General features: G+C 51.0%; 9 protein-coding genes across 9 annotated transcripts; 3 read left to right on the top strand and 6 right to left on the bottom strand.

Moving 5' to 3' along the window:
- Positions 1–48: 48 nt before the first annotated feature.
- USE1 (SNAP receptor USE1) lies at positions 49–879 on the top strand (the record flags this gene model as incomplete). The annotated part of the gene is made up of 1 exon (XM_002556071.1): positions 49–879. One exon carries the CDS (start codon positions 49–51, stop codon positions 877–879), a length of 831 nt encoding a protein of 276 aa, XP_002556117.1.
- Positions 880–888: 9 nt separating this feature from the next.
- KLTH0H05456g (KLTH0H05456p) lies at positions 889–2,595 on the bottom strand (the record flags this gene model as incomplete). The annotated part of the gene is made up of 1 exon (XM_002556070.1): positions 889–2,595. The coding sequence occupies one exon, from the start codon at positions 2,593–2,595 to the stop codon at positions 889–891; it is 1,707 nt and encodes a 568-aa protein (XP_002556116.1).
- A 504-nt stretch (positions 2,596–3,099) lies between these two features.
- On the bottom strand, positions 3,100–4,488 carry ENP1 (snoRNA-binding rRNA-processing protein ENP1; the record flags this gene model as incomplete). Its single annotated transcript, XM_002556069.1, has 1 exon — positions 3,100–4,488. The coding sequence occupies one exon, from the start codon at positions 4,486–4,488 to the stop codon at positions 3,100–3,102; it is 1,389 nt and encodes a 462-aa protein (XP_002556115.1).
- Positions 4,489–4,713: 225 nt separating this feature from the next.
- KLTH0H05412g (KLTH0H05412p) lies at positions 4,714–5,565 on the bottom strand (the record flags this gene model as incomplete). Its single annotated transcript, XM_002556068.1, has 1 exon — positions 4,714–5,565. The coding sequence occupies one exon, from the start codon at positions 5,563–5,565 to the stop codon at positions 4,714–4,716; it is 852 nt and encodes a 283-aa protein (XP_002556114.1).
- A 356-nt stretch (positions 5,566–5,921) lies between these two features.
- On the top strand, positions 5,922–7,367 carry SRM1 (Ran guanyl-nucleotide exchange factor; the record flags this gene model as incomplete). Its single annotated transcript, XM_002556067.1, has 1 exon — positions 5,922–7,367. One exon carries the CDS (start codon positions 5,922–5,924, stop codon positions 7,365–7,367), a length of 1,446 nt encoding a protein of 481 aa, XP_002556113.1.
- Positions 7,368–7,579: 212 nt separating this feature from the next.
- On the bottom strand, positions 7,580–9,232 carry HIS7 (imidazoleglycerol-phosphate synthase; the record flags this gene model as incomplete). Its single annotated transcript, XM_002556066.1, has 1 exon — positions 7,580–9,232. The coding sequence occupies one exon, from the start codon at positions 9,230–9,232 to the stop codon at positions 7,580–7,582; it is 1,653 nt and encodes a 550-aa protein (XP_002556112.1).
- Positions 9,233–10,200: 968 nt separating this feature from the next.
- On the bottom strand, positions 10,201–11,301 carry ARO4 (3-deoxy-7-phosphoheptulonate synthase ARO4; the record flags this gene model as incomplete). The annotated part of the gene is made up of 1 exon (XM_002556065.1): positions 10,201–11,301. One exon carries the CDS (start codon positions 11,299–11,301, stop codon positions 10,201–10,203), a length of 1,101 nt encoding a protein of 366 aa, XP_002556111.1.
- Positions 11,302–12,149: 848 nt separating this feature from the next.
- KLTH0H05324g (alpha-glucosidase) lies at positions 12,150–13,910 on the bottom strand (the record flags this gene model as incomplete). The annotated part of the gene is made up of 1 exon (XM_002556064.1): positions 12,150–13,910. One exon carries the CDS (start codon positions 13,908–13,910, stop codon positions 12,150–12,152), a length of 1,761 nt encoding a protein of 586 aa, XP_002556110.1.
- A 1,248-nt stretch (positions 13,911–15,158) lies between these two features.
- On the top strand, positions 15,159–17,000 carry KLTH0H05280g (sugar porter family MFS transporter; the record flags this gene model as incomplete). Its single annotated transcript, XM_002556063.1, has 1 exon — positions 15,159–17,000. One exon carries the CDS (start codon positions 15,159–15,161, stop codon positions 16,998–17,000), a length of 1,842 nt encoding a protein of 613 aa, XP_002556109.1.
- Positions 17,001–17,177: the final 177 nt, after the last annotated feature.

The following is a 17,177-nucleotide window of genomic DNA, read 5'->3' as shown; positions in this document are numbered from 1 at the left end:
TGAAGCTCTCTTGAACGAAGTAGTAAAGTTCAAACGCAGGCGGCACTGATGGTAATGTCTGTTCTTCCTCAACTGCAGACACATAAAGCAATGTACGGAGGTCCGTTCGATAATTGGAAGCGTGCTCTCGAGCCTGTGATCGCAGAGGAACTCAGTTTTAGCGATGACCCTGTTTTACAAGACATTATAAGCACTAAAGCCCTCGCGAACTTGGCCCTTTTGCGAAAGTCCGCGGTGGAAAGCCAGCTCCGAGCCCCGAAACATGGCAGTTCAGAGCTGGATGATTACAGAAATGCTTTTGAAGAGCTTGAGTGCTCAGCCTTGATGACTAGACACAGCTCGAGGGCGAAGCTGACTGCGGAGCACGAGCATCTCATGGAGTCAATGAAATCGAAACGCTATAGCGTGGACTTTGATTCGGAGGACACCGGCCGCCAGGAAGAGGACTTCGAAAATATTGAAAAGGCCGCTGGTCCTGAAGGTGAAGAAGAGGAAAGTTTAGGGCAGCTCAGAAGCCGGCTCTTGGGGAATCGTCGTGGTAGTTCTTCGGGCGCAGACCAAAGCGCCAACACAGAGAAGCAGATGCAAGTGCACAATAACTTGCAGGAGGAGCTCATTAGTGACATGTCACAATTGGTGTCCGGCTTAAAAATGGGCGCTGAAGCATTTCAAAATGCTCTTGAGGAAGACTCCACTGTTCTCAAAGCTACCGAGTTGGGGTTACAAGCCACTTCCCGGAGTCTTACAAACTTGGGCGGCAAGCTGAAAAAGTACCACAACTCCAAAGTTGGGCTACTCTTTTACCTTGGGTGCATACTGTTTATGTTCCTCAGTCTGTTATTAACATACATGATTGTCAAAATATTCCCTAAAATGTGAAGTCCAAGACTACGCGCTTAATCCGGCAAAACGCCTGGACCTCCTAATCATTACAAACAGGACACCTGCGAAGGTAACGCTCAGAAAGCAGCACACAACCGACGGCCAAAACGCTTTCACTATTGCACTTTTGAAGACTTGCAAAAGATCCTTTAACTGGTCGCTGGGCACTTCCCCGCTCCTCAAGAACGCATTTTCTTTCAAGAGCTTTCTGTAGAGATCGCTTTGCTGTCCTTGGAAGTACGACTTCAACTTGCCTTTCAGGGATGCGACAAAAACGCTCAATGATATCGAAACGCTCAAGACATTGCCTAGTGACCTGAAGAGGAATGTGACACTGGTTGAAGACGCCTGTCCTTTTCTCCCTACTTTAGCGACTGTGTATAGCATCACTGAGACACTCTGGAACCCCGCCGAAAGGCCCATAATGGCGAATCCTAACAGAAACCAGAACTTCTGATCGGGCGACGGGCTCTTTACGCCTTCGAAGGCAGGCTTTATTTCAAGGATATTCTTGAACATTACGAAAAACCCCAATGTGTTTATCAGCGTGCTGCCAATGAGCATCATACCTGAATTGAGAAGAGTAGCATCCTTATCTGGTGCTCCATATTTCCTGAGGAGCCAGCCGCTTCCAAAGGAGCCTATCGACGTGGAGATCACAGCATACATGATGTAACCACCAGATCCCGCTACGCTGACGCCCCAGACTAACTGTAGATACAACGGAACTACAAATAGCCCCACGTAACTGAGCATCGACGCAAGCCCATATATAAAGCTGATAACTCCAAGAGACCCTTTTAGCACTTCGGCTGGCAAGATGCTCTTGGCGGCGACATTTTTCTCCACATAAATGAATCCACTGACGGATAGGACCGTGATTAGGAAACAGCCCACTTTAAAGAGAGACACCGCACTGTCATCAGTTACATCTCCCGAAGACGAGCATAAGAAGATAAAAGCAGAAATGCCGGTTATAAGGCAGAAACTACCAGCAAAGTCAATGTCGCGCCAGGTGCCCTGTGTCTGATTCGACAGGTCATGTATGTACTTAACAGTGAGAGAAAGACTGAAAAGACAGAACGGTATCTGGACTACAAAAAGACCTCGAACCCCGAACCAGTTCAAGAGCAGGCCACCAAGGGGGCCGCCGACACTTTGAGAAAAGCCCCATATAACCGAGCCCCAACCCCAGTATATCGATCTCTGTGAGAGGGGAGCAAGATCTGAGAGTATGATATTGCACATAGCGCCTAGGCCAGACCCCCCGACACCGCAAATGGCTCTTGCTACTATCAGCTCCTCGATCGTACGAGCCGCCCCACACATCACGAGACCGACAATAAAGACTACCTCTGCGAAAAGCAAACACTTCTTTCTGCCCAGAAGATCACTGGTTTTGCCGTATAGGGGCTGTACCGCGCAAGTTGTGAGCATGTAAGCTGTTGCGACCCAGGTAACCTTGGAGGCCTCTTGAAAGATCGAAGCTATCTCGTTCATCGTGGTCGAGATAATCGTTCCATCTACCGCGCATATAGAGGTATTGAGCCATAAGGAAAGCAGAATATATGGGAAAGTATTGGGATCTCTGAAATCTTTTTCAAGATCTTCTTCCTCCCCAGTATCAGGAAAGCTCGGCACCGTGCTCTCGCCTTTTGAGCTGTGTATTTCGTCTAACTCAATCGACCCAGGTCGGCCCTCTTCTTCGCCCATGGTTGCTTTGCTATCGGCTGTATGTACCTAATGTTCAAAATTGCCTTTAGCTCTTTTCACTCTGCTTGATAAATATGTTCTTGATCGGATACCGCCTAAAAATCCGCAACGAAGTCAGCGGTCAATACAGCCAACTTTAAAGTGCAAAACATTGCCTGAGATTATGATATCAATATGGGGACCGCCCGACAGCTTCACAGCCCAGAATCAACATTAATTTGTAAAATCCTTCGACGGCGGAACCGCAGCCACTAGTTTCTTGATATTAGTTCAGATTATCTGACTATCGTGTAATTTGGGACGAAACATGCCGTAGCCGCTGATCTGTGGTGAGTACACAAGCTGTAAACCGGCTGAGCTGGTGAGCATAGCGAAAAACGCAAGGGATGTTTTCAACGCAGACTTTGCTACGCGTCGCAAGCGGCTCTGTTGAACTATAATTCATCCCGCAAATTGCGTCACGTGATATTGACTAATCTACATCAATAAATGCCCATATAATAACTACTGTACATCCAGCATCAGATCGTCTTTGGATTCAAGGTTGTTCACAAACTCTCTGCTTTCGCCGGCCATCAGTTCGCGTCTAATCTCAGGGCCGATGTCTTTGTGACCTCTTTGGCGAACAGTCTCAAGCAGGAAGTCTCTTTGGTCCTGGGTGATATCGTTTTTGTAGCGCTGAGCAAAGGACAGGAACGCCTTGTGCCAGACGACTGGCAGTGTGCGGCTACTGTCCTCGCCATTACTGCCGTCGCTCAAAATTCTGAATCTCATGAAGTAGTAGACACAGTCGTCAACGGTCTGGTATGGTAGCGCGTACTTCTTCTCCAGTAGGATCTTTATGAAAACAGTGGTTGCTGGCGAGAATGGTAGCCTTAGAAGGTAACTCAAAGCAGCCGCAGAGTGGAGCGCTGGGACGGAAACCTTAGCTAGGACACTTCCGGCGATGGTCGCCTCTCTGATATTGCAACCCATCTCCAGCAATGGAAACAAGAAGCCCTTGAAGTACGCACTTGGCTTATAAAGCGACTTCTTCAAGGCTCTGTAGATATGGTAGTTTAGCGAATGATCCTCTGCAGTCTCGATGTTGTCCCGGAACCGGTCCAGGAGTACAGCGTTGATAAACTTCTGTGCCTCCTTGGCGGGAAGATTAGAGACAAAGAGCTTGGTAGCCTCATAAACCACGTGTGGTGACCAATCCGCAGGGTTAGTCACATATAGAACGTCCTGCCAGTTGTTCAGCGAAGGAATCACCTTAAATAGCTTAGGAAGCTTGCCGTGCGTCCAGGTCTTCAAGATTACGCCGACGGTGCTGTAGGCCCTGATAACCTTAGGTGGCAGCGCGACACCTTCTGGCTGAGTCTCGTCACGAGCGGAGGCAGAGCCTGCATTGAGCTCCATCTCCTTCTCTCTGATGGATGCCATGATTTTATCTGCCAAGTTGTAGCTCTGGAAATCCGAGTTGTAATCTGTCGACCGTTTGAAGTACTGTTCGAACATCGCTGCATCCTCTTCATCAATCTCAACAACTTCCTCCTCTTCTTGCTCCTCGTCGTACTCAGGCTCGAAGTCTGAAATGTTTTCCTCGCGCTCTTGGTCCTCGTCTTCCTCCTCGTCTTCTTCGTAGTTACCTGCGAGACGGAATCTCGCGAAATTGTTGCCGCCATTCTTTTCATTTTCCTGTTCTTCCTCAAGCTCTTGCTGTTGCTCCTTGGCTAGCTGGAGAATCCTCCTGGAGGAAGCCGCATCGACGTACTCCTCCTGGTCATCCTCGTCTTTTTGATCTTCTCTCTTTTTAGGCGCTTTTCTCAAATTCCCTTGGGCAGAATCAAGATCTTTCAAGAGGGGATCATGCCTCTGTTTTCTGCTCTTGGAACTGGCAACTCTTCCCATGGCTTAAATGCGTGTATTGCCCTTTGGAATCACTATTTGCCTGCTTATTCTTCAGCGCGAAGGAAGGTCATCGCATCGCTCATTTCGAGCTTTTTACCAAAATTTTTCGTCAACCAGAGAAAGAAAGGAAACCATGTGACATAATAGGCCATAGTGATACTATTAAAGAATTACAATGTAAAACAACACCGACAATATAAAGGCCGTTCCAACTGGTTGATGGTACTACAGTCCAACCCCCAACGTTTTGAACACTTTATCTAAATTTTGTAAGAGTCGACAGATATAGATTATCGTCCCACCTCCGCATATTATTATTGACACGCCACACAATGCTGCGCCAAGACCAGCAGTACAAATTGCCAGCCCAGTCACATAGGCGGTCATCAAAGTTCCGAAATCACAGAAGATGTTTGCAATGTCTGTCAGTGCCGCGTGCGTGTCACCACCTACCACTTTGTCGCGGATCTTTTCAGCGATGCCCTCACCGACAATTCTTCCGACGGTCAAGTCATCCATACGACTTGCAAAGGTAAACTCTTCAAAAGCATCTGATGATTTTGATGGATTTTCAACGAGTGACACGGCATTTTGTAAGCTTTTACTGAAGCTCGCCAGCAGGTCAACGAGGCCCGCAGATGGCGACCTCGCATCTCCCCTGATGTGAGACGCCAACCGTAATCCAAATTCTCTTGATCTTCCCTCTAAATACTGCGTAACTTGTTGCCTTGCAGGCTCCCAAGCCGGATGGTCAAGGCTTATCACAAGGCGGGCGCTCGAAGACTCAATTTCGCGACAAAGCCTATTCACATCTTTAGTAATTCCCACTGCAGGGTTCTGGATGAACAGATTTAGCATCTGTCTCTCCGCGTTGCGGACTACTGCATCAGTAACAGCCAAAAAATGTGTGTCGCCGGTTAGGCGGCCAACATTGTTTGCTAGTCTGTCAACGTTAAAGTCCCATTTTAAAAAAGAGGTCTTTTTGTGTGTGAGTTGGCTTAGCCCTTCCCAAAAAGATGCTGATGATGTCGCGAATGCTAATAGGAGTCCCACACAGAATAATGTTTGAATTTTCATCTGTGCTAGTGACTTGCGTTCCGATCTTCAAGTTTTCAATGTCAGCGATTCCCACAAAAACATTATATTTAATATTGATTTTATGGCTAAACAGATACCAGAATCAAAACCAACATAAAAAGGACGGCCCAACTCTAAATTTTCGATTGCTGAAACAGTGTACGTGAGCTGAGAGGGTCAAGTGCGCTTTTCAGATGATGGCCATCTATCGTTGACCAGTTACCACCATCACCATCAACGAACGTAAATGTTCGAGTAAACAATGAAAACTTACCACGCAATAACAAGATCATCACACAGCTTGCTGCCATCTGTATACACAAGATAAATTGGATATAACCTCAGGTACTAGCACTATGAGCAAACGTTCCGCAAGTCCCCCTCTGACGCCGGGCAAACGGGCAAGAAAGCACCTCGTTTCCACCATTCATAAGCACTATGAGCTGATCAACAGTCAGGATGACTACAAGTACATGTATCTGTCACTGCAGCCGCTAGATATATTCTGCTGGGGCACCGGCTCAATGTGCGAGCTAGGATTGGGCCCTTCGGCCAAAAATAAGGAGGTCAAAAGGCCCCGTCTGAATCCGTACTTGCCTCGAGACCAGGCCAAGATTGTTTCTTTCGCAGTAGGAGGAATGCATGTTCTGGCTTTGGACCAGGACAACCATGTATGGTCGTGGGGGACAAATGACTCCGGCGCTTTAGGGCGTGATACTTCTCACGCTAACGAGCAACTGAAAGACATGGACGCTGATGATAGCAGCGACGACGAAGACGGAGACTTGAACGACCAAGAAAGTACTCCAATAAAGTTACCTGATGAATCCCTACCACTGAAAGATCACAAGGTTGTTCAGCTAGCTGCTACAGACAATCTGAGCTGTGTCTTGCTGGACAATGGTGAGGTTTACGCATGGGGTACTTTTAGATGTAACGAGGGCATCCTGGGCTTCTACAAAGACACGATCAAGATCCAAAACACCCCATGGAAGGTCCCTTCATTCACTACATCTAAGGTTGTCCAGATGGCTGCTGGGAAAGACCATATTTTGTTTCTGGACGAGGGCGGTGTCGTCTATGCTTGGGGAAATGGTCAGCAGTACCAGTTGGGGAGAAAAATCATGGAGCGCTCTCGTTTAAGAACGCTGGACCCCAGGGCTTTTGGCTTAGACAAGGTCAAGTACATTGCCACTGGTGAAAACCATTCTTTCGCTTTAACTAGAGATGGAAGACTGTATAGTTGGGGCTTGAACCAATTTGGCCAGTGTGGTGTTTCTGAAGAAGTGGACGACGGCGCCCTGGTAACGGTCCCAACTGAAGTCTTACTTCCCGAAGGGACAAGAGTAAAAATGGTTTCTGCAGGTGAGCATCACTCCATGGTTCTTACTGAGGAAGGAGAGCTCTATACCTTTGGTAGACTTGACATGTTCGAAATTGGAATACCTAAGGCTAAGCTCCCGGAGCAGACTTATATTGATGCCCATGGAAAACCCCGTGCTGTGCCAGTGCCTACTAAGTTGGTTGAAGTTCCCCGCTTCAAGAACATCGCTGCTGGCTCTCACCATTCTCTAGCCATTTCTGAAGATGGTGTTGTGTTTTCATGGGGATTTGGTGAAACTTACGCAGTTGGTCTGGGCCCTTCCGGTGATGACATCGAGGTGCCTACTAGAATTAAAAACACTGCAACGCAAGACCACGACATCATTTTCGTCGGAGGAGGCGGTCAGTTCTCAGTCTCGGGTGGTATTAAGCTGAATGACCAGGATGCCGAAAAAAGAGCAGACAAATACGATGACTGATATATGCAAAAGACGGTAAAAGCCTGATTCATTCCACCAAAAAGATGTATCAATACCATTAATAAAAAGATCAAGTGTAGGCCAGTGAATTGCTCACGCTATAGCGGGAGCCCGAAAACAAAACCTTCACAAAAAAATCAAAAAGTTTATAGCATCAAGTTTACAGGACAACTTATATTAATACTCTACATAGACGGTCAAATGAGTGGTCTCTATTGACTTTCCATTCTAACTTTGAACCCGCTATCTAGAAGGTATTGCTTAACATCGTTAACGGTGTACTCACCTCTGTGAAACATACCCGCGCCCAAGCAGGCATCGGCGCCGGTGGACTCGAAAGCTTCTTTGAAGTGCTTTGGCTCGCCGGCACCGCTCGAGGCGATGACCGGTATTTTAACGGCCTCTTTGGCATGGTTTATCAATTCCAAGTCATAGCCTGAGTTGGAACCGTCTTTATCAATACAGTTTAGCAACACCTCACCAGCTCCCAGAGCTTCACAAGCTCTCGTTAGTTCCCACACGCCCATATCCCGGGACTCCCTACCACCTTTGATAGTGCACTGATACCAGCACCATGTTTGGCCCTTCTCATTAGGGAACTTTGTCTCAAAGGTCTTGTGTTTAACAGACTCGGGGCCATCCACATAGACTCTTTTTGGGTCTACAGAAATAACAACAGCTTGGGCACCATATGACTTGGAAATAGTTTCGATAGGTGAAGCACCGTCACCACGCTCACCAAGTTCATAGTATTTCTCAGCCGCATAGACTGCATCCGACCCAATAGAAACTTTATCAGCTCCTGATGCAAAATACAGAGCGGCAACCTGAAGAGCAGGAATATGGGTTCCGTCAACATCCACAATGTCCTTGATACCACCCCCAACGGTAAGAGGTACAAAAACAGTTTTTGCCGCCTGCTTTAAAACCTCAAGCATGGGTGTGTCCTTCAACGGACAATCTCTGAAACTGGTGATGTTCAAGAATGTAACTTCATCAGCTCCCTGCTCGTAGTACTTTTGAGCAAGTTCAACGGGCTTGCCTAAGTTTCTCACGTTTCCACCCTCTTGCTTCTCGCGAACATCATATTGATCGCCCTTGGTGACGACAAGATCACCCTGGTCATTGGTACGTACATCCAAACAAGCAATAATTCTTCTCGTCAAACCATAATTGGAGTAGTCATTTTGAAGCGCTGCTTTCTCTCTGTCAGTGTGTTTGATCGTTGGGTGAGTTTGATTGATAAAGTTCTTCAATATCTCCAAGCCTGCGTGACCCGACTTCTCAGGGTGAAATTGTGTAGCAAAGATGTTGTCTCTCGCGACAGCAGCAATGTATTCTTGGGAACCGTACTTAGCGGCAGCAATGTTCCAACCAGCCTCAGAGAGGCGTGCTTTGTCTTCAGCATCGATGATAGCCGCGTACGAGTGCACAAAGTAGTACCTGTTACAAGGATCAAGGCCGAACAAATTGTCTTGAGGCGTGCAGGTGTTCCAGCCGATTTCTGGAACCGGCTTTTCGGATGTGTCAAACTTTGTGAGCTGCAAGTCTAGGTACTTCAGACCAGTGCTCTTGGGCGACTCTTCTGACCCCAGAAACAAACACTGCAGACCCACGCAGATGCCCATAATGGGCTTTCCGGATGCAATGTATTCACGAATCGGCTTTTCAAAGTTCTTCAAGGTGAGGTTGTCAACGAAGTGGCCAAAGTTGCCGACTCCAGGAAGTATGAGCCTTTCAGCCTTGGAAAGTTCTATGTCATCGGCTGACTTCACGATTTTGACATTGAAGCCCAAAAACTCAACAGCGTTTCTGAGCGACTTCAGATTGCCGCTCTCAACGTCAATTATGTGGACTGTAGACATGATGCTTGACGATGGTGCGACCGATCTTGGTGAGTTTTCGACTCGTCCTTTCTTCAACTACAACTTGTCACTTGACAGATGACTCACGTGTACTCGAGTACATACTGATGGACGAAATTCAATTCAGACTTTAACTCTCACATGCGTCCTCAGAGATTTTATCATGAGCATCCGGTTACAAGCATTCATGTATATCTCCGAGACGGTGGCATTCATGTAACTTGTGCGGGGGTACAATTATAGTAGACAACAAAGTTGAGGGTAATTTTGAATCTTGCTGAAATGCGGGAGGGAAACTCTTTATAAGGAGCGAAGTTGACTGTGACTTGATAAAGTAAGGACCAGGACAACTTAATTAGAAGATAGCTGCACAGCTTAGTGTTGCAATCGAGTGTATCTTTCTTGACTAACCCATGGGAACAACGTAAATTTTGGATCATATTGAACGGACCGAATCAATAAGACCTCAGCGGCTAGGGAAGAAACCGAGGCAAGATGCGCTGGCCTCACGTAGCAACCGAAAGATGACCTTTCTGGTGCTCCTGAGGTCAAAACAAAGCCCAAGAGCGGATGCGTTTTCACGTTTACGGTTGAAGTTGGCCAAAAAGTCTGTCACGATAAGCTGACGCCTTTCTTGCTGGAGTTATTCTTTCGAGGGAGAACCCGCAGTCCCCAAGAAAATAAGTCAGCCGCGCTCTTGAGTGGGCCGCATCTCCAAACAGGCCTTGCTCCTAGACGGCCTCCAAGCATACCTTGGCTTCGAAAACCACAATAACTTTCTCTGATCTTAAAATGAAACCTGTCTATGGAAAGTGTCAAAAAAACTAAAGATTAATTATTTTCTCTTCTAAATGCTGAACACAATTGGAAGACTGTGCATTTCAGTGGCGCTCGCAAGAGTGTCGCTCAACTCATATAACTGGATTCCTCTTCATATCTCATAAATAATCGAATGTCGAGCTGAAAGCTTAAGCAGACGATTTCTTCTTGAGCGCTCTCCTTTGTTTAACGGCATCGGCCAGCTTGCGCAAAACCTGATCGGTAGTCTCCCAGCCTATGCAGCCATCGGTGATCGAAACACCGTATTTCAGACCCTGTTTGCCCTCAGGTGGGATGTTTTGCTTACCTTCGTTGATGTGGGACTCGATCATGACACCGATGATCTTGTCTTCACCGTTGGCAACCTGTTCGCAAACAACATCGTTCACCTTGGGCTGGTTTCTATAGTCCTTGTTGGAGTTACCGTGAGAGCAGTCGATCATCAAGGTGCCACCTGGAGGCAACTGAGCCTTGGCCTCAGCCACGGACTTAGCGTCGTAGTTGGTGCCCTTCTTACCACCTCTCAGAATCACGAAGCAGTGCTCGTTACCCTTGGTAGTGATAATGGCAGCAAAACCGTGCTTGGTAACACCCATGAAGTGATGGGAGTGGGAGGCCGCAAGCATGGCATCGATGGCCACACCCAAAGTACCGTCGGTACCGTTCTTGAAGCCGACTGGGAAAGACAGACCAGAAGCCAACTCTCTGTGCAGCTGGGACTCGGTGGTTCTGGCGCCAATAGCACCGAAAGACAACATGTCCGCCAAGTACTGAGGAGAGATGGTGTCCAGCATCTCAGAGCCGATTGGGACACCAGCGCTGGTCAAGTTGACGAAAAGCTGTCTGGCGGATTGCAAACCCTTGTTAATGTTGAAGGAGTTGTCGACGTCAGGATCGTTGATGAGACCCTTCCACCCGACAGTGGTTCTAGGCTTCTCCAGGTAAGCTCTCATGATGATACAAAGCTCACCCTCCAGTTCGTCGGAAAGCTTCTTGAGACGTCTGGCGTATTCCTGAGCGATGTCCAGGTCGTGGATAGAGCAAGGGCCGACGATGACCAACAGTCTGTCGTCTTCGCCTGTGATAATTTTGCTGGCGCCAACTCTACCTTTCTGCACTGTTTTCAGGCATTCAGAGGTGGCTGGGATTTGAGACTGCAGCAGCGCAGGTGAGACCAGTGGGTCAAGACCCAAAATTCTGACGTCTTCGGCCTTTTCCAGGGCGGCTGGAGATGGTGCTTGTCCAGACATTTTCTGTTATGCTTTGAGAGGAACTCTACAGGAAATAATGCACTTGCTCAAACTGCTTAGAGATGTCTAGCGATACAAAGTTAAATGTGTTTAACGCCTGCGTAAATTTGGTGTTTAAATATCCGACTGTGCTTCAAGCCAGAAGATGAAATTTCACCAATGACTCTTGAATTTTTTCATGCAAATTTTTAGTTCTTTATTATTACCGAAAGGGCTCGATTATGAGAAAATATGCCGATTAGGTAACACTGGGCGGAGAAGAGGCGAGAACAGTGGGCTTTTCCAGCACAACAACTGAGTCCATATGCGAGTCGGGGAAGCATACCAAGGGTGCCATGCTACAAAGGCTGGGGTGCCGGCGAATGAGTGGTGACTCGTCACAGTATAAGCACGTGCTTCGCGTGCCAGCGGTTCAATAATATAATAAATGAACAGAAATGCGAACCCGTTACCAAGAGACAAGGTTTTCGCCCGAAGGCTGGCGGGAATGGGACCACTCTACGGGGCCAGAAGCAATGCGTAGGCGTTTTGGCCCTCGACACATGTTTTAAATTAACGCGTATCCAGTGACACCTTCTCGTGTGTTTTGAGCTTGAAGGCCTAGCTGATATTCTCGAAAAACGCCAGGGCAGCAGGGATCAGCGAGCCGAGAACAAGACTGCAAGAAAGCCACGCAGGATATCATTGCTCAGGTAAGATAGTTTTGCGTAGAGATGAAAATAGAGTTCACGTTTAACGGGGCTTGCTCCTTACGATGTTAGCAACAAAGGGTCATATTAGCGGTCATAAAAAATACTTAGAGAGTTCAAGCGCCTATCAAGACGTTCCAGACGCGAGCCTTAACCAAATTACTCAACGTAAAAAAGTCTGCCCTCCCAGGGTCTCAGCGTGCGTTCCTGTGCGCTTTCGAGATCATAATTGCCGAAAAAGGCTTTGTAGGCCGCGTCTTCATCAGGGAGAGGGAACTCACGGTCCTCGCTCGAGAAGTTGAGGGCAGCGAAGAGTGTTTTGGCTCCGTCGCGAGACTTTTTTGTGAACATAAACAAGTCTGGGTTGTCGAGGTCGAAGAACTCAAAGCCCTGGCCGTAGACGAGAATGTCCTTGTGCTGCTTGCGGAGCCGGAGCGCTGCACGCCAAAAATGGAACACAGAGTTGGGATCTTTCAGCTCGTCCTCGGCGTTGATACCGTCGCGGAAAGAGTCGTTCATGGATATCCAGGGCTTGACGCCGCTTTGGCACACAGCGCTGAAACTCGCGTCCGGCTCGCGGGAGGTCCATGGGAAGGGTGTGCGGCTGTGGTCGCGCGAAAGAAGCGCGACGCCCTGCGCGAACTTGGCCATTTCCACGGAGTTCTTGCCGTAACGCTTCGCAATGATGTCTCGGTTCGTGATCATGTCGACGTCCTGGTACTGGTCAAGGGTCCAGCCGTGGTTGTTGATCTGACCGAGCTCCTGACCCTGGTAGACGTATAGGGTGCCTGTGAGGGCGACCTCTAGGATTGCCAGCAGCTTTGCGGAGACCTGGCGCCATGCGGGGGAGTCATCGCCAAAGCGCGTGACACTGCGGGGCTGGTCGTGGTTCTCGAGGTACACGGTTGACCAGCTGTCGGTGCGATTGGCAAACAAGAAGCTGGCTGCGATGCCAAGCTTCCACTCCTTAAGGGTGAAGGGCTGGGCGTGGTAGCGCAGATGCGTGCCCACGCCGCACTCGGTATGGGCGAAGTTGAAGAGCTGGCTCATCTCGCGCTCCTGCTCGCTGGTGTACTGGAGCAGGCCCGCGAGGTCGCATCTCCCGACCTCGCCGACGGTGAAAATCTCGTTCGCGCGGCCCGCGGTGCGCTTGTCGAAGAAGGCGCGCATTTCCTTGTGGAACTCGTGGATGCGGGGGCCGTTCTGAGTGTTGTGGCCCGGGTGCTGGTGTTCGTTTGTCGCGTCGCGGACCTCGGCGTCGGGCAAGCCCCCGATCTTCGAGTACAGGCCCGCGGTGTCGATACGGAAGCCGTCGACGCCGTGGTCCAGCCAGAAGCCCGCTGCGGACTCGTAGATGGCCTTGCGCACCTCGCTCAGCTCCCAGTTGAAGTCCGGCTGGCCCGACGCGAAGAGCCGCAGGTAGAACTCCTGCGTGCGTTCGTCCCACTCCCACGCGGACCCGCCGAAGAACGACTGCCAGTTGTTGGGCGGGATGGGCTTGCCGTCCGCCGTAAAGCCCTTGGCGGGGCGCCATATGAACCAGTCGCGCTTAGCGCTCGTCTTGGACGAGCGCGACTCGCGAAACCACGCGTGCTCGCTCGAGCAGTGGTTGATCACGAGGTCCACCACCACCCGGATCCCCGCCGCGTGCGCCTCGCGGATCAGCTGGTAGCAGTCCTCGTTGGTCCCGTACCGCGGCCACACCTTCTCGTAGTCCGAGATGTCGTATCCCATGTCCTGCTGCGGCGAGTCGTAGAACGGGCAGATCCACAACGCGTCCACGCCGAGCTGCCTCAGGTAGGGCAGCTTGGCCGTGATCCCCGGCAGGTCGCCCCACCCGTCCCCATTCGAGTCGTAGAAGCTGGCGGGGTAAATCTGGTACACCGCGGCTTCTTTCCACCACTTGTCCACAGCGCTCATGGCGGGTGCTTTCGTGCTACGCGACAGCCTACCTAAATTACCTTTCCTCCTCGTCGAGAGTGACCGGGTCTTGGTCGATACCCACTTATTGTCTATTGTCTATTCCTGGCTTGTGAAGCTCGAGTACAGGGATGCTGCGATCGGGCTCGGATGCGGAGGAACAAAAGACGTGGAGAGATCTCACGCCACCGACGCTCCACGCCCATTCTCCATTACAGCGCTGCCCCAATTTATCATAGAATGGGCGTTCAGCCGGCCGGCCAATGCCCGGGCAACCGCCGGGGTTCTTGGCATCCTGCGGGGCTCAACAAACCGCACCTTCGACGTGTGCGTCATATTTCCGACAGCGTGCCTTCCGCGTCACCGGCGCACTTCGCAGGATCGTGGAGCTCATACCAATCACGTGCATCGCCATGGCAACCGGCGGCTATGCAACAGTCTGGGGAAACACGCATGCTTTTTCGAAGATGCGCTAGTACGCGGAGATTAGCAATCTCCGCGTGGCTAAAACCATCAATGCAGAATAGGCTCTTAGAGTCAGCCGTACGCCTCAGTTGATATGCAAGGGTGTACTCCTTTGTCGGGCTTAGCATTAGCCCGGCGATCAATGGTTTCAGGGTGCTACAGGAACGCGGTCGCGCGGCAACGCGGCTACGTCGCCAAACACGACGCTGTAGAATCCAGAGGGTGCTTGCATTATTGCTTCCCCCGCATTTTTTGGAGGAGGCGCGTGAGTGCGCTGGCTGAGGCTGCGCATTCCCGGTCACGCGCCACTGGTGCCCGCGCTAAGGTCTAAGGATGGCCATGCGGTCTGGGGAAGAACCCAAACACGCTGATTGCAGGCCATGGTGGGCCAAGGCGGGCGACCGCGGGTGACAGTTGGAGACAAGCAATGGAGCACAGAAGGAAGTGCAGCAGCTGCGTGTGCATGGTGCGGTCCAGATGGCGGGATGGCACGGCATGCGGAGACGAACGCGCAGGCTGAAAGTTGAGTAGCGTTGGGTAACGTTTGGCAGCGTTCCTGAGGCGAAGGGGGTTGGGTAGCGGCTAAAACGAGGTATAAAAGCAGCGGATGTCGATTAGGGGACAGGAGGAAAATGCGTTTACAGAAGACCAAACAAAGCAAAACAAAGCTCAGCGCGACTAGTCGGCAACTACGATCACGATCAGAGGAGTTGCTGGACCACGAATCAACGCTTTGCAACACACATAACCAAACACTCGCAACCAACACACACACAGAGTGTCATGAGCAATAACTTCGACAAGAATAAGCTCGTGCACGTCGAGACCACGGTCTCGTCGCAGACCAACATGGCGGAGTCGTCGCTGGACCTCCCTTACTCAGCGTCCAAGAAAACGGACACGCAGCACCTGGAGTTCGCGGGCCAGGAGGTGGAGGAAACGGGCTACGCGACCACGGCCGTCGGAAGCGACACCATCGCGAAGTTCCTCGGGCTCTCCGAGGACGCGCGGCAGGCGGACGGCGCGGAGAAGCAGATGCCGCTCCTGCAGGCCATCAGGCAGTACCCCAAGGCCGCGATGTGGTCCGTGGTGCTGTCGTCGGCGCTGATCATGGAGGGCTACGACACGGCGCTGCTGTCGTCGCTGTACGCGCTGCCCGCGTTCGCGAAGCGCTACGGTTCGTACAACCCGGCCAACGGCATCTACGAGATCGACGCCAAGTGGCAGACCGCGCTCAGCATGTGCATCAACGTGGGCGAGGTCATCGGGCTGCAGTTCGCGGGCATTGCCGCGGACCGCGTGGGATACCGGTGGACACTGATCGCGTCGCTGATCGCGGTCTTCGGCTTCATTTTCATCCTGTTTTTCGCCGTGTCCTGTCCCATGCTGGCCGTGGGCGAGATCTTGTGTGGCATTCCCTGGGGCTGTTTCCAGACGTTGACCGTCTCGTACGCCACCGAGGTGTGCCCATTGGCGCTTAGATACTACCTGACCACCTACGTCAACATTTGCTGGATTCTGGGCCAGATCATGGCGTCCGGCGTGCTCAAAAACTCGCAGGAAAACCTCGCGAACTCATCGCTTGCATACAGATTGCCCTTCGCGCTCCAGTGGATCTGGCCGCTGCCAATCGCGGTGGGGATTTACCTAGCTCCCGAGTCGCCCTGGTGGCTTGTGAAGAAGGGGAGAATGAACGAGGCTGGACGCAGCTTGAGCCGCCTGATCTCGGGTTTGAAGTCCGGCGAGAAAGCGGCCGTCATCGACGCCATGCTCAAGAAGATCCAGCTCACCACGCAGAAGGAGGATGCCATGACCAGAGACACCACTTACTGGGACTGCTTCAGGGGCCCTGACGGCCGGAGAACGAGAATCGCGTGCCTCACGTGGGTCACGCAGAACGCCTGCGGCAGCGCGATGATGGGATACTCAACCTACTTCTATACCAAGGCGGGCTTGAGCGAGTCGTACGCCTTCTCGTTCTCCATCATCCAGTACTGCCTCGGGCTGGTGGGCACCGTGTTGTCGTGGTTCTTCTCCAAGAAATACGGGCGCTTCACGATCTTCGCGGGCGGCCTGGCCGTGCAGTCGCTACTCCTGATTGCAATCGGCGCGTCCGGGTTCTCCCACTCGGACGGCGCAAAGTGGGCCGCGGGCTCGCTGCTGCTGATCTTCGTGTTTGTCTACGATGTGGGCGTGGGCCCCGTCACGTACTGTCTTGTGCCCGAACTGCCCAGCAACAAGCTGAGAACCAAGACTGTTATCCTGGCTCGTAACTTCTACAACCTCATGGGTATCATAAACGCCATCTGGACCCCATACATGCTGAACTCTGAGAAATGGAACTGGGGCGCCAAGACCGGTCTCTTCTGGGGCGGTATCTCGCTGGTCATGCTCACGTGGGCGATTCTGGACCTGCCAGAGACCAAAGGCCGCACCTTCGGCGAGATCGACGAGCTGTTCCTGCAAGGCGTGCCTGCGCGCAAGTTCAAGTCCACGGAAGTCAACCCCTACGACAGCGCCAAACTGATGGCGGAGCTGAACGACGAACAGATCGAGCACATCGTCAGAACCGACGAGAGGCAGAAGGCGGATCCCATGACGACCATTATGGAAGACTCCGAGTGAGGCGGGCCAAGACAGTAAACGCGGTGCCATCCTGTATTGTGTAAATACTATGGATGTGAAGGATTAAAAAATTGAACCGATGTTAGATGCTATGATGTTTATATATTAAAAAAGCGGTTAGTTGATTGAAGATTACGCGAAGGAATAAATTAAGAGGCTGCGCGGCACAGCAGCGGC

This window comes from Lachancea thermotolerans (genome assembly GCF_000142805.1).
Source record: "Lachancea thermotolerans CBS 6340 chromosome H complete sequence".
Taxonomy (NCBI): Eukaryota; Fungi; Ascomycota; class Saccharomycetes; order Saccharomycetales; family Saccharomycetaceae; genus Lachancea; species Lachancea thermotolerans.
The sequence above is the reverse complement of the archived record's forward strand: the minus strand, read 5'-3'. Positions and strand labels throughout refer to the sequence as shown.